General features: G+C 47.7%; 1 protein-coding gene across 1 annotated transcript; it reads right to left on the bottom strand.

Moving 5' to 3' along the window:
* Positions 1 to 1,472: 1,472 nt before the first annotated feature.
* On the bottom strand, positions 1,473 to 12,750 carry LOC311133021 (tapasin-like). Its single transcript, XM_084166440.1, has 9 exons — positions 12,601 to 12,750; positions 11,546 to 11,734; positions 4,252 to 4,500; positions 3,608 to 3,967; positions 3,024 to 3,347; positions 2,647 to 2,745; positions 2,470 to 2,498; positions 2,153 to 2,189; positions 1,473 to 1,942 (listed from the first exon to the last, which is right to left on the bottom strand). Exons 1-8 carry the CDS (start codon positions 12,659 to 12,661, stop codon positions 2,178 to 2,180), a joined length of 1,323 nt encoding a protein of 440 aa, XP_084022566.1. The 5' UTR covers positions 12,662 to 12,750; the 3' UTR covers positions 1,473 to 1,942; positions 2,153 to 2,177.
* Positions 12,751 to 14,944: the final 2,194 nt, after the last annotated feature.

The raw sequence follows: 14,944 nt of genomic DNA, 5'->3' as shown, positions 1-14,944 counted from the left end.
TGACCCTGGACAACACCCTGTCGTTCTCCGCTAACATCAAGGCGGTGACCCGACCTGTAGGTTCATGCTCTACAACATTCGGAGAGTACGACCCTGCCTTACACAAGAAGCGTAAGAAAAAATAAAAATAAATAATAATTGTAAAGTGGTTATCCCACTGGCTATAAGGTGAATGCACCAATTTGTAAGTCGCTCTGGATAAGAGCGTCTGCTAAATGACGTAAATGTAAATGTGTAGCGATGAGTGTGGGCTGACCGCACCGGTCAGTCGATACTTGTAAAAAAAATTTATGCCTACATTGTACCTATATTTGTCCTGTGTATCCCCGTTTTATTCCTTTGGGGATACAAGCCGTTGTTCTTGATAAAAGTAGCGTTTTACAGGACCTCTGCCAAGGGAGCTGTTGTTCGTTAAAATCCTTAAGAGAGTCTATTACCACACCTGTGCGTCAATCGACGTAATATATATATTTTTTAATCCCCATCAAAATCCATAAATTTAAACTAGAGATAACTGTTTTTTTGCATAGGCTGCGTCTCAATCCACCACATTCAGCTATCCGCATCTGCGGTGGAAGGTGGCCGAACTACAGCAGTTTTTGTCAGACCATGATACATCCCAAAAATAGGTCTTCTCACGAAAACATATGTAGAGTCCGAACGGTTTGGCCTACAAACCATGACCACTCTATGGAAAGATGAGACTCGCACGAACACAATGGTGTTCCCCGTTTTGCTATACAGGTGTTCCCCGATTTGCTCTACGGTGTTCTCCATTTTGCTCTATGACCCCCACAAGTGTCACGGGACTTGTCTGAAGTTGGTAATACTGATGTGCCAACTTCTGTCTGTAGTGTCTGAACCGTTTGGGGCTACTTAAAGGGATCTTTAAATTCAGAGCAGCCCATCATTGCACGGCAGATTTTTTTTGCTGGCAGGGTCTGCTTTTATCAAAAACTACAGATGACTTCACCCAAATAAATTTACACAGTTACACAGGACCAACAAATGTACAACGTATGCATTAAAGAATCAACATTGAAATAAATCAACAGTATCGACTGATAACGACTTGATGTCCACACTCGTCGCTGCTCAACTCCATTGTGGAGTTGAGTTTAGTCAGCTAGGTTAAAACCAAAGCTCCCGAGTGGCGCAGCGGTCTAAGGCACTGCATCTCAGTGCTTGAGGCACTGTTGGGAGTCCCATAGGGCGGCGCACAATTGGCCCAGCGTGATCCGGGTTTGGCCGGTGTAGGCCTTCATTGTAAATAAGAATTTGTTCTTAACTGTTAAATAAAAAAAAATAAAAAAAATAAAAAAAACCCCATCAAGTAAGTATTCACATCCTTGAGTCAAATTGTGTGGAAGCAGAAGCACCCCTAGTCAAAAGATCCTAGGATTTTCACATGATAAGTACTTCTTATCTACTTATCACATGACCAATAACACAAATTAAACAACAGGCGAAACTGGTTTGAAGATGAACAAAGACTTTATTACATCCCATTACAAATAGTCCTCATTTGCTCAAAGTTGTTGCTCATTCCTGGCAATACATTAATCTAACAACTCTGATGTGATGATAGGAACATCAATAAGAAAAACATTATTCACAGTAGCCTATACCTTCTTTACAAGGCAAGATACAATTAAACATTACCCAAAACAAACCAAATGATATAAACACACTTCCAGGGAATTACTATACATACAACACATTTTATGATGAAAATAAATGATATTCCAATTGGAAAAGATTTTGTCTTATATTTACCTTCAGAATCCATAGAAAGCAAATAATGACAGGGTTCAATCTTTAAATACAGGTTCAATTAACCCAATAGAGCCACTAATAACACAACACAAAATGATCTGCATCCACATGTACACATGCTCATGTGCACAAGTCTCTTGAGTTCTTCTAGAGATGAATTCTCACACTGTTGTAAAACAGTATTTTAATTTGTCAATTTTTAAATCAGTCATTTATTAAAATATTTTTCTCGCCCGACCCCTTGTCATATAATTAATTGTCAACTGCTGTCCGAAACTCAATATCTTCTTTCCATGTACCACCTTCCACAACCTACTACAAACGGTACACGTTTATTCCTGAAATTCCATCTTTGTTGGTTCCATTACACACTCACCTGGGAATCCCAGATGTTTCCACATTTACTTCACTTCCTGTAATTGAGAGAGGATCAGGATGAGCCTTATGTGTGTAAACTAACAAAACAGACAATGGGAGAAATCCAAAGACCTAATTAAAAATTCACTAATACATCAAACATAATGTCATCATATTATATCGTAATCCATGGGCTGGAGTTTTAACTAGGGGGATACAGCTTGAGATAAAAACATTTTTGGGCAAGACAATGTTAGCTGGGAAATATCCACAGATACATTGTAGTTACATGTAACTACAAAATATGTCTGACAACATTTATGAAAGTGCAATTACCTTCTCTTGTGAGTTAGCATCATCGGGCCCTATAAAAGCAAGAAAAGGTCAAGCCTTAGATTGACACACAAGATCCAAATTCATTCTTTGGATGGACACAGTAGCTTTACGGCTTCAAAATCTTACATTACATTAGCGTAGTTTTTGTGTATCTTAGTTCAAACTGATTGTAGTTACCAGAGCTAAATGTCCAGGAGAGGACCTTGATCAAACCATATGTCCCCAGGGCCACAGCAACCATCGCCATAGAGTCCTCAATGGAGGGAGCACTGACACCTGATTGGGGTGAAGAGATAGGGAGTAAATTTAAAACATACTCAGGGTCAGTTGTGTTGTATCAAGTCTAAATTATTTGACTTTTCAGATCACTGTAATTGCATATCAGAAATGATACTAGTAGGCTTAGAGACACTGCCCTTAACCACAGATCTAGGATTGGATTACCTTACCCCAATCCTAACGTTTACCTTTACAGGGATAGAAATATCTGGCTCTGAATCAGTGGATAGGGGCAACATCCATCAACTCAATGCAGCTCTATTAAATTCTCTCACCGGTGACATTGAGGGTGACGCTGGCCCGCCGGGTGCCTCCAGGGTGGACCGCCACACAGGTGACCTCCCCGCCGCGGCCCAGATCCAGCTTGGCTGAGTCCAACTCCAGACGGCTGGTCTGGCTGTAAGTGCTGTCTGGGCCCTGTCTGTGGCCCGTCACGCTTCCTTGACCCAGGGGCCTGACCCTACCATCTGGCCCTGTTAACTCCCAGCGGAACTCCATGGAGAGGGGGGAGAATCCTGACGCCTCGCACTGCACCGTCACCACCTGTCCGGGCACGGAGAGAGGGAGCGGGGAGGGGAAGATGGAGAGGGACGGAGGCTCTGGGAGAGATAGAGGGAGAAAGAGGAGGGAGAGAATTAGATAAGATAGGATAATACACACTTATGGCATATAATCTAATGCCATTTAGTTGACCATGATATACCATTATAAGAATGTACTGTATATGGTGTTACACTAGTTGTTTCAGTGAATAAACATGTAAATACATAGGGGCTGAGATTCTACCAAACAGATCTAAAACAAACATTGCAATGCTTTAGTATTGGCAGACTAATCAAGCATATTCATCTCTCCTCACCTACAATCTCCAGCTCCACTACCACCTGAGCCAGGAGATAGGGCAAGTACACCGTGCAGATGTAGGTTCCTGAGTGGCGCACTTGAGCTTCCTGCAGGATCAGAGATGCATTTCCTGTCTCGTGCAGAGCCGTGAAGTCTAGCCCCGCTCCCTCTTCCTGGGTCTCGGCAAATCGGTCACTCTTGCCGTCGTAGGCCAGGACCAGACGTCCATCGCCCCTGAACTGGTAGCGCCACTCCACGGCGAAGCCAGAGCCAGAGAGAGGAGAAGAGGCCTCCACCCAGAACCCACAGTCTAGAACCACTGGTTCCCCGAGTCTGGAACGGATCATGGAGGTTCTACTGGACACACTGAGCACCACTGGGAGAGAGAGAGAGGGGTAGGAGAGAGACGTTACACTTTAATACTACTTTACCTGTGACATTACGTGGTAATAAACATCACTGGTTGCTATACTTCTTCATGGTGTATGACAAATTCATTTAAATTATGGTTAATAATATGTCACTATCACTGTGGTGTTGGTAACACCATGTCATTTTGATTAGAAGTCCATTTTTATCACTTATAATGGTTAAATATGACAATCTGTCTGTTGTTTACAACCCTTGCTCAAGAAGAATTTCATTCCTTTTCAGTCATACCATTGGGTTCCTTGGTTGCTGTGGGAGCACGCATGACATTGGAGAGGCCCAGTTGTCCGTCAAGGCCCTGCAAGGCAGCAGAGTACCAGTCGGCTTGCAGGTAGATAGGACTGTGGGCAGAGTCCGTGAGTGGGACTGTCCATTGGACGGTGGATGGCTGGGGCATGAAGGGGTTGATCTCGCACTGTGGCTTCTGGACTGAGCCCTCTGGTGGGTGCAGAGAAGAACTGCAGAGGGTGGCTGCTGGGTCTGAGGAGAGAGGGGGAGATTTGTCTATAGAAGTTATCCTTTCAATGAAATAACATTTATTTTTCTGAAAAGCTCTGTCTAAAATGGCAACGCTCTTGTAGCCTTGTATAATTGAAATTAGAGGCTTGGTGTCACACCAAATTGACTGACTGCACCTTTAACAGCCACTGGTTTGTCACTCAAATCAGTCATAATTTCTAAAGAGATTGTCCTATTTAATATACACTGCTCAAAAAAATAAAGGGAACAGTAAAATAACACATCCTAGATCTGAATGAATGAAATAATCTTATTAAATACTTTTTTCTTTACATAGTTGAATGTGCTGACAACAAAATCACACAAAAATTATCAATGGAAATCAAATGTATCAACCCATGGAGGTCTGGATTTGGAGTCACCCTCAAAATTTAAGTGGAAAACCACACTACAGGCTGATCCAACTTTGATGTAATGTCCTTAAAACAAGTCCAAATGAGGCTCAGTAGTGTGTGTGGCCTCCACGTGCCTGTATGACCTCCCTACAATGCCTAGGCATGCTCCTGATTGTCACGGTTTCGGCCGAGGCTGCCTCTCTCCCTTGTTCGGGCAGGCTTCGGCGTTCGTCGTCTCCGGAATTCTAGCTGCCACCGATTGATGTTTCATGTTCGTTTGCTTTTGTCTGTTTGTTTCTACACCTGTTTCTGTTTTGTAGTAATTAGTGTCCTATAAGTTTCTCGTTGTGTTTGTCTTGTGTTGTGTGTGATTGTTACCGTCAGTCTGTGTATTGCTCGGTTGAGCGTTATTTTCTCCACTGTTTGCTGGAGCGTTCGTTGCACTTGTGTGTGCACTTATTTCATCCTGACGCACCTGTTTGTGCGCATTGTCTTTTCGCCTTCGTGCGTATTTTGCTGTCAGGCTTATTTTGTCCTGTTGCCTGTGTTTAGGCAGGAATACAGCTTTTTGGAATTCAGTCTGCTTCCTGCGTTTGATTCCTACACCACACCTACAACACGACCTGACAGAATCACACACCATACAGTATGGAATCAGCAGGAGCCGAAGCAGCACATTCAAGACTGGAAACCCAGGTTCGGGAACAGCAAGAGCAGCTCCTGCAGATGGGGGCCGCCCTGCAGGAGGTGATGACCACCCTCCGAGGCTGGGGTCCGCCTCCACCGCCAGCCGCCCTGCCAGCACCATCGGCCAGCCTACCCAGTCCAGCGCCGGAACCTCGCGGAGTCCGACTATCTCTCCCGAGGTCCTACGACGGGACCGCAGCTGGGTGTCAGGGATTCCTGCTCCAGGTAGAGCTGTACCTGGCCACAGTCCATCCGGCACCTTCAGGGCATGAGAGCGTGTCCGCCCTGATCTCCTGCCTGGCCGGTAAAGCGTTGGAGTGGGCCAACGCGGAGTGGAGGAAGATCGACGCCACGACTATTACATACACCGAGTTCTCCCGCCGCTTTAGGGCGGTGTTCGACCATCCCCCAGAGGGGAAAGCGGCGGGGGAGCGTCTGGTCTTCCTCAGGCAGGGGAGGAGGAGTGCCCAGGAATTCGCACTCGAATTCCGTACTCTAGCGGCAGATGCAGGGTGGAGTGAGCGGGCCCTCATCGATCTCTACCGATGTAGTCTCAGAGAGGACGTCCGTCGGGAGCTGGCCTGTCGGGACGCCAGTCTCACTTTCGACCAGCTGGTCGACATGTCAATTAGGTTAGATAACCTATTGGCTACCCGCGGACGTCCTGAGGGGGGTCCGTCCATTCCATCCTCCAGCGCATCCGAGCCGTGTCCTATGGAGCTCGGGGGCGCTGGCGCTAGAGGTAGGAGGAGTCGGCAGAGTAGGGGGTCCATCCACTGCACCAACTGTGGTCGGGGAGGACACACCGCGGCTAGGTGCTGGGGATGGCCTCCTCGGGGAGATGACGACAGGTCCCGCACTGGGGATTCCCTCCAGGTGAGTAGGCGCCCCACTCACCCAGAGCTCACTGTTGCCCATTTTTGTATGCCTGTGTGTTTTCCGCAGGTGGCACCTCATTCCCAGTATAAGGCGCTGGTAGATTCAGGCGCGGCTGGGAATTTCATTGATAAGAAGTTTTGTTTAGAGTTAGGGTTTCCCCTTCTCCCTGTGGAAGTTCCTTTTCCCGTTCACGCCCTAGATAGTCGTCCGTTGGGTACGGGCTTAATCAGGGAGGTCACGGCGCCACTTAGGATGTGTGCGCAGGGGAGTCATCAGGAGATAATTCAACTGTTTCTGATTGACTCTCCTGCGTATCCGGTGGTGCTGGGCATGCCCTGGTTAAGTACCCATAACCCCGTTATTTCGTGGCAGGAGAGGGCTCTGATGGAGTGGTCTGCTCAGTGTGTGGGTAGATGTTTGGGCGTTTCCTTAGGGGCTACCTCGGTGGAAAGTCCAAACCAGGTGCCCGCATTGCACATTCCACCTGAGTATGGGGATCTGGCTATCGCGTTTAGTAAGGCGAGGGCGACGCGGTTGCCACCCCATAGGCAGGGGGATTGTGCGATAGACCTTCGGGCAGGAGCTGCGCTCCCACGGAGTCATGTGTATCCTCTGTCTCAGGAGGAGAAGAAAGCTATGGAGGTTTACATAGACGAATCACTGAGACAAGGATACATACGGCCGTCCACTTCCCCCGCGTCCTCGAGTTTCTTTTTCGTGAAGAAGAAGGATGGGGGGTTGCGTCCGTGCATCGATTACCGTGGTCTCAATCAGATTACGGTGAAGTATAGTTATCCACTCCCGCTGATTGCGACCATGACTGAGTCGTTGCATGGGGCGCGTTTCTTCACGAAATTAGATCTCAGGAGCGCGTACAACTTGGTGCGCATCAAGAAGGATGATGAATGGAAAACAGCCTTTAGTACCACCTCGGGCCATTACGAGTATCTAGTCAAGCCATACGGGTTGATGAATGCTCCGTCAGTTTTCCAATCATTCGTGGATGAGATCTTCAGGGACATGCAGGGACAGGGAGTCGTGGTGTACATAGATGACATTCTCGTGTACTCACCTACCCGTGTCGAGCATGTGGCCCTGGTGCGCAGGGTGTTGCGGAGGCTGGTGGAGCACGACCTGTATGTGAAGGCAGAGAAGTGTCTGTTTTTCCAGGAGTCGATTTCCTTTTTGGGGTATCAGTTGTCTGCGTCAGGGGTGAAGATGGAGGTAGACCGAGTGTCAGCCGTGCGTAATTGGCAAACACCAACCACTGTGAAAGAGGTGCAGCAGTTTTTGGGGTTTGCGAATTACTACCGGAGGTTTATCCGGGGTTTTGGGCAAGTGGCAGCTCCCATCACGTCTCTCTTAAAGGGGGGCCCGGTGCGTCTGCAGTGGTCAGTCGAGGCGGACAGGGCGTTTGAGAAACTGAAGGACCTGTTCACCTCGGCTCCGGTGCTGGCGCATCCGGATCCCTCTTTACCATTTCAGGTAGAGGTGGACGCGTCTGAAGCCGGTATTGGCGCCGTGCTGTCCCAACGGTCAGGCGCGCCACCTAAACTCCGCCCCTGTGCCTTCTATTCCAAGAAGCTCAGCCCGGCGGAGCGAAATTATGACGTAGGGGACAGGGAGCTGTTAGCTGTGGTACAAGCCCTTAAGGTGTGGAGGCACTGGCTTGAGGGGGCTCAACACCCTTTCCTCATTTTGACGGACCACCGTAACCTGGAGTACATCCGGGCAGCGAGGAGGCTGAACCCTCGACAGGCTAGATGGAGTATGTTTTTGACCCGTTTCTCTTTTAAGATCACCTACATCCCTGGGTCACAAAACGGTAAGGCAGATGCGCTGTCTCGGCGGTATGACGGGGAGGAGAGGTCCGTGGAGCCCACTCCCATACTGCCGGAGTCGTGTCTAGTGGCACCGGTGGTGTGGGAGCTCGATTCTGAGCTCGAGCGGGCATTACGCACCGACCCTAGTCCACCACAATGCCCGGAGGGTCGGAAGTATGTTCCGCTCGAGTGTCGGGATCGATTGATCTATTGGGCTCACACGTCACCCTCCTCTGGACATCCGGGTATCGGCCGGACAGTGCACTGTCTTAGTGCCAAATATTGGTGGCCCACGTTGGCCAGGGATGTGAGGGTTTATGTTTCCTCCTGCTCGGTGTGCGCCCAGTGTAAGGCGCCTAGACATCTGCCTAGGGGTAAGTTACTGCCCCTGCCCGTTCCACAACGACCATGGTCCCACCTCTCGGTGGATTTTATAACTGACCTTCCCCTCTCTCAAGGGAATACTACACTCCTGGTCGTTGTGGACCGGTTCTCTAAGGCCTGTCGTTTGCTCCCCATGCCGGGTCTTCCTACTGCCCTACAGACCGCCGAAGCACTATTCACTCATGTGTTCCGGCACTACGGGGTGCCCGAGGACATTGTGGCTGACCGGGGTCCCCAATTCACCTCCAGAGTCTGGAGAGCTTTTATGGAGCGGTTGGGGGTCTCGGTGAGTCTCACCTCGGGTTACCACCCGGAGAGTAATGGGCAGGTGGAACGCGTAAACCAGGATGTGGGCAGGTTTCTCAGAACATACTGCCGGGACCGGCCGGAGGAGTGGGCGAGATATGTGCCCTGGGCTGAGATGGCACAGAACTCTCTCCGCCACTCCTCCACCCAACTAACCCCTTTTCAGTGTGTTTTAGGGTACCAGCCGGTTCTGGCACCATGGCATGAGAGCCAGATCGAGGCCCCCGCTGTGGATGAGTGGGTGCGGCGCTCGGAGGAGACGTGGAACGCTGCACACGTCCATCTGCAGCGTGCCATACGTCGACAGAAGACGAGCGCCGACCTACACCGCAGGGAGGGGCCTGTGTACGCACCTGGAGATCGAGTCTGGCTCTCTGCCAGAAACCTGCCCCTCCGCCTGCCCTGTCGGAAACTGGGTCGGCGGTTTGTAGGGCCATTTAAAGTCCTGAGAAGGTTGAACGAGGTTTGTTATAGATTACAGTTGCCAGTGGAGTATAAATGTATTAACCCCTCGTTCCATGTGTCCCTTCTCAGGCCGGTGGTAGCAGGCCCACTCCAAGAACATGAGATCTTGGAGACCCCCCCGCCCCCGTTGGACATCGAGGGGGTACCGGCGTACACCGTGAGATCCATCTTGGATTCTAGACGTCGGAGAGGGGGTCTTCAGTATCTAGTGGAGTGGGAGGGGTACGGTCCGGAGGAGCGGTGCTGGGTGCCGAGGAGAGACATCTTGGACCCGTCGCTCCTGACGGAATTCCATCGGGGGTATCCGACGCGCCCTGCGCCGCGGCCTCCGGGTCGTCCCCAAGGCCGGAGTCGGCGCGCGTCTGGAGCCGCGCGTCAAGGGGGGGGTACTGTCACGGTTTCGGCCGAGGCTGCCTCTCTCCCTTGTTCGGGCAGGCTTCGGCGTTCGTCGTCTCCGGAATTCTAGCTGCCACCGATTGATGTTTCATGTTCGTTTGCTTTTGTCTGTTTGTTTCTACACCTGTTTCTGTTTTGTAGTAATTAGTGTCCTATAAGTTTCTCGTTGTGTTTGTCTTGTGTTGTGTGTGATTGTTACCGTCAGTCTGTGTATTGCTCGGTTGAGCGTTATTTTCTCCACTGTTTGCTGGAGCGTTCGTTGCACTTGTGTGTGCACTTATTTCATCCTGACGCACCTGTTTGTGCGCATTGTCTTTTCGCCTTCGTGCGTATTTTGCTGTCAGGCTTATTTTGTCCTGTTGCCTGTGTTTAGGCAGGAATACAGCTTTTTGGAATTCAGTCTGCTTCCTGCGTTTGATTCCTACACCACACCTACAACACGACCTGACACTGATGAGGTGGCGGATGGTCTCCTGAGGGATCTCCTCCCAGACCTGGACTAAAGCATCCGCCAACTCCTGGACAGTCTGTGGTGCAATGTGGCGTTGGTGGATGGAGCGAGACATGATGTCCCAGATGTGCTCAATTGGATTCAGGTCTGGGGAACGGGCGGGCCAGTCCATAGCATCAATGCCTTCCTCTTGCAGGAACTGCTGACACACTCCAGCCACATGAGGTCTAGCATTGTCTTGCATTAGGAGGAACCCAGGGCCAACCGCACCAGCATATGGTCTCACAAGGGGTCTGAGGATCTCATCTCGGTACCTAATGGCAGTCAGGCTACCTCTGGCGAGCACATGGAGGGTTGTGCGGCCCCCCCCCAAAGAAATGCCACCCCACCCCATGACTGACCCACGCCAAACCGGTCATGCTGGAGGATGTTGCAGGCAGCAGAACGTTCTCCACGGCGTCTCCAGACTCTGTCACGTCTGTCATGTGCTCAGTGTGAACTTGCTTTCATTTTTGAAGAGCACAGGGCGCCAGTGGCGAATTTGCCAATCTTGGTGTTCTCTGGCAAATGCCAAACGTCCTGCACGGTGTTGGGCTGTAAGCACAACCCCCACCTGTGGACGTCGAGCCCTCATACCACCCTCATGGAGTCTGTTTCTGACCGTTTGAGCAGACACATGCACATTTGTGGCCTGCTGGAGGTCATTTTGCAGGGCTCTGGCAGTGCTCCTCCTGCTCCTCCTTGCACAAAGGCGGAGGTAGCAGTCCTGCTGCTGGGTTGTTGCCCTCCTACGGCCTCCTCCACGTCTCCTGATGTACTGGCCTGTCTCCTGGTAGCGCCTCCATGCTCTGGACACTACGCTGACAGACACAGCAAACCTTCTTGCCACAGCTCGCATTGATGTGCCATCCTGGATGTGCTGCACTACCTGAGCCACTTGTGTGGGTTGTAGACTCTGTCTCATGCTACCACTAGAGTGAAAGCACCGCCAGCATTCAAAAGTGACCAAAACATCAGCCAGGAAGCATAGGAACTGAGAAGTGGTCTGTGGTCACCACCTGCAAAACCAGTCCTTTATTGGGGGTGTCTTGCTAATTGCTTATAATTTCCACCTGTTGTCTATTCCATTTGCACAACGGCATGTGAAATGTATTGTCAATCAGTGTTGCTTCCTAAGTGGACAGTTTGATTTCACAGAAGTGTGATTGACTTGGAGTTACATTGTGTTGTTTATGTGTTCCCTTAATTTTTTTGAGCAGTGTATAATGATAAGTACTGACCAGTGACGTAGTAGACTCTATCATGGTCTGTAGATGGTCCCTGCTTTGACCTGGTTTCTTCACTGTCTGGGTCTGTATTGATGTAAAGTAGTGTCTTCTCCTGGCTCATAGCAGCATGGAAGCCCCCACCTCTACCTGGTTTCTCCTGGACAAACCAGCACTCCAGAACTGGACAACTTGTTCCATAGACTGGAAGAGAGAAGGATGAGAGAGTTGTGTGAATGTGTGAGGCCGACCAATGTGGGTAGGTGAAAAAACAGAATTAAATAGAACAACACTGTATTTCTATGGGTGAAAATATGTAGACTACTGTAGAATATGGATGGATATGAAAAGGCAATCATTATAGAAACGAGTTATTGACTAATGATACATGCTTAGCATTAAGACCTTGAAAAAAACTCTAAATCTCGATACAAATTCATGTAAATGAATATGCCAGCGTTATGTAGGGCTGTTTTCCACGTGTACATTTTCTACAAGGTATATATTATGAAAGTATATATTCTTAAATCAGCAGTTAAACCAATAACAAAGCGATATCCCCACCCGTTTCGGTAAAAAGCGGGGGAATGGGGCTGGAGAAATGCGACCACTCTCAAATTCAAAGACAGAGCTATGGATGCAAGGCCTGACCATCCATGATATCAAAATGATAGTTTTTTGGGCGGGGCTATACAGTGTTTGTTTACATTTATTTTGTTTACAAACACTGGATTAAAACAAATTTATATTTTGTGTTCTGATGGGATACGACAGTTGAACTAAGCTCATGGTCCATTTATAAGTTATATTCTTCAAGAATCAATGGGTGTAGGATGTAGCTACTGCTGATTGTCCTTTAACTCAACAAAGTTATTTTTAACTGCGCAACTATATGCATTGTAATTAGCTACAAACTAAGGTTAATCAATTTGTAAGTCGCTCTGGATAAGAGCGTCTGCTAAATGACGTAAATGTAAAATTGAGTACACAGTAGAACAGTAACAGTGCTACAACTTTCGTCAAATCCACCACTAAATCAAATGTGCAGTAAGAAAGGCTGACCAATTTACCGTGCATGAAGTAAGTAAAGGCGAGAAAGGATAGCTTATATATTGTTGATATATTGGCCATGTTAGTTTTCGACAGTGTCCTCGACTATTCTGTAGTCTGATGGATGAGAAAAAATATGGAGCAATATGTTCCCTGTAATTCCCCACAGCAAACTCTACTTTCACTTGCATTTTGCAGACAGACACTGACATGCGCATAGCCAGACGAGGCAGAGCACAATGGTATACAGTAAAACCAAAGACAGTCCAGTATGTAGGTTTAGAAACTACGGAAGAGTATTGGGGCCAAGTGAAGAGAAAAAAAAATAAGGAGTGGTGGATTATTATTTTTTGCAATATAGTACTTAAAAATAAAGTGCCAATATTTAAACTTCGAGAATAAAGTCGAAATTACATTTCGAGAATAAAGTGGCAATATTTCGAGAATAAACTCGAAATTTAATTTCGTGAATAAAGTCAAAATGGTTAGAATAAAGTTGCAGTTATATTTCAAGATTAATGTACGGGATTTGGTTAAATGCATGTCTCCCTGGCTGCCTTTTGCTGTGCGCGCCACCGTTGAAATGCCTGAGGTTGGCTCTTTTAGCACATAATAACCATATTATTAAAAGTAGGCCTATTAGGACCTGAAAGAGGTTGTGAAGAAAGAAAGAAACTAAGTAGATACACTGATTTTATGAGGGACAAATGCACAAACTCAGAGAGCTCGTGCACACATTGCAGAATGCACATTCAACACAAGATGGCGCTCCAACACTACAACGCTCACCAGAATGGTCAAAATCACCTGATTTCTTTGAAACAAGGATTTAGTTCATCTGAGGACAACAAGCGGAACAAGACAGCTCAAACTCAGAGAGCTCGTGCACACATTGCAGAATGCACATTCAACACAAGATGGCGCTCCAACACTACAACGCTCACCAGAATGGTCAAGATCACCTGATTTCTTTGAAACAAGGATTTAAGTCATCTGAGGACAACAAGCGGAACAAGACATAGCTCAAACTCAGAGAGCTCGTGCACACATTGCTCAGAGAGCTCGTGCTTTTTTTTGTTGGAGAAATGTCCTCTGGTCTGATGAAACAAAAATAGAACTGTTTGGCCATTATGACCATCGTTATGTTTGGAGGAAAAAGGGGGATGCTTGCAAGGCGAAGAACACCATCCCAACCCTGAAGCATGGGGGTGGCAGCATCATGCTGTGGGGGTGCTTTGCTACAGGAGGGACTGGTGCACTTCACAAAATAGATGGCATCATGAAAGAAAATTAGGTGGATATATTGAAGCAACATCTCAAGACATCAGTCAGGAAGTTAAAGCTTGGTCGCAAATGGGTCTTCCAAATGGACAATGACCCCAAGCATACTTCCAAAGTTGTGGCAAAATGGCTTAAGGACAACAAAGTCAAGGTATTGGAGTGGCCATCACAAAGCCCTGACCTCAATCCTATAGAAAATGTGTGGGCAGAACTGAAAAAGCGTGTGCGAGCAAGGAGGCCTACAAACCTGACTCAGTTACACCAGCTCTGTCAGGAGGAATGGGCCAAAATTCACCCAACTTATTGTGGGAAGCTTGTGGAAGGCTACCCGAAACGTTTGACCCAAGTTAAACAATTTAAAGGCAATGCTACCAAATACTTATTGAGTGCATGTAAACTTCTGACCCACTGGGAATGTGATGAAAGAAATAAAAGCTGAAATAAATCATTCTCTCTACTATTATTCTGACATTTCACATTCTTAAAATAAAGTGGTGATCCTAACTGACCTAAGACAGGGACTTTTTACTAGGACTAAATGTCAGGAATTGTGAAAAACCGAGTTTAAATGTATTTGGCTAAGGTGTATGTAAACTTCCGACTTCAACTGCAGACAAAAGATGGCTGCATACTGACGCTCTTACAGGAAATGGTGTAGGACTTACCTCAACACTGTTTGACTCCACCCTCCTCTGTATGTGTGTGTGTGTGTGCATGGTACTTCCCATTATATTTCTATGCTGTATTATTTTATTGCTGTGTTTTTCAATGTGATGATATAAAACAACTTAATATCAAATGGAGACGATTCACCTCCTTCAATGGGTCACATACAGTATGCCAAATAAAGCTCCATAGACCTTAGCCTGAGATAGCTCAATTGTGTCACCCTCCCAAACCACAAGCCCTCTGAGAATACTATAGGAAGAATACAATGTTTCTCCTCTTTCACATCAAAGTAATCCTCCTTCCATGATGCTCCTGTACTTCCCGCATCTGAGTGATTGAAGCGGGGAGAACAGGGCATGGCTTGGGTGGCTGGGGTCCCTGATGATTTTCTTGACCTTCCTGCGACACCTGGTG

The sequence above is a fragment of the Coregonus lavaretus genome (assembly GCF_964263955.1).
Source record: "Coregonus lavaretus genome assembly, chromosome: 7".
Lineage (NCBI taxonomy): Eukaryota > Metazoa > Chordata > Actinopteri > Salmoniformes > Salmonidae > Coregonus > Coregonus lavaretus.
This window is presented reverse-complemented; position numbering and strand designations above follow the sequence as displayed.

Excerpts from the sequence above, each read along its gene's own strand:
- LOC311133021 (XM_084166440.1), bottom strand. The coding sequence starts at position 12,661 with ATGGCCAATATATCAACAATATATAAGCTATCCTTTCTCGCCTTTACT. Across the intron at positions 3,348-3,607 it reads AGTGGAGCTGGAGATTGTAG|AGCCTCCGTCCCTCTCCATC; the intron begins GTGAGGAGAGAT and ends TATCTCTCCCAG. Across the intron at positions 2,499-2,646 it reads CTCCTGGACATTTAGCTCTG|GGCCCGATGATGCTAACTCA; the intron begins GTAACTACAATC and ends TTGCTTTTATAG.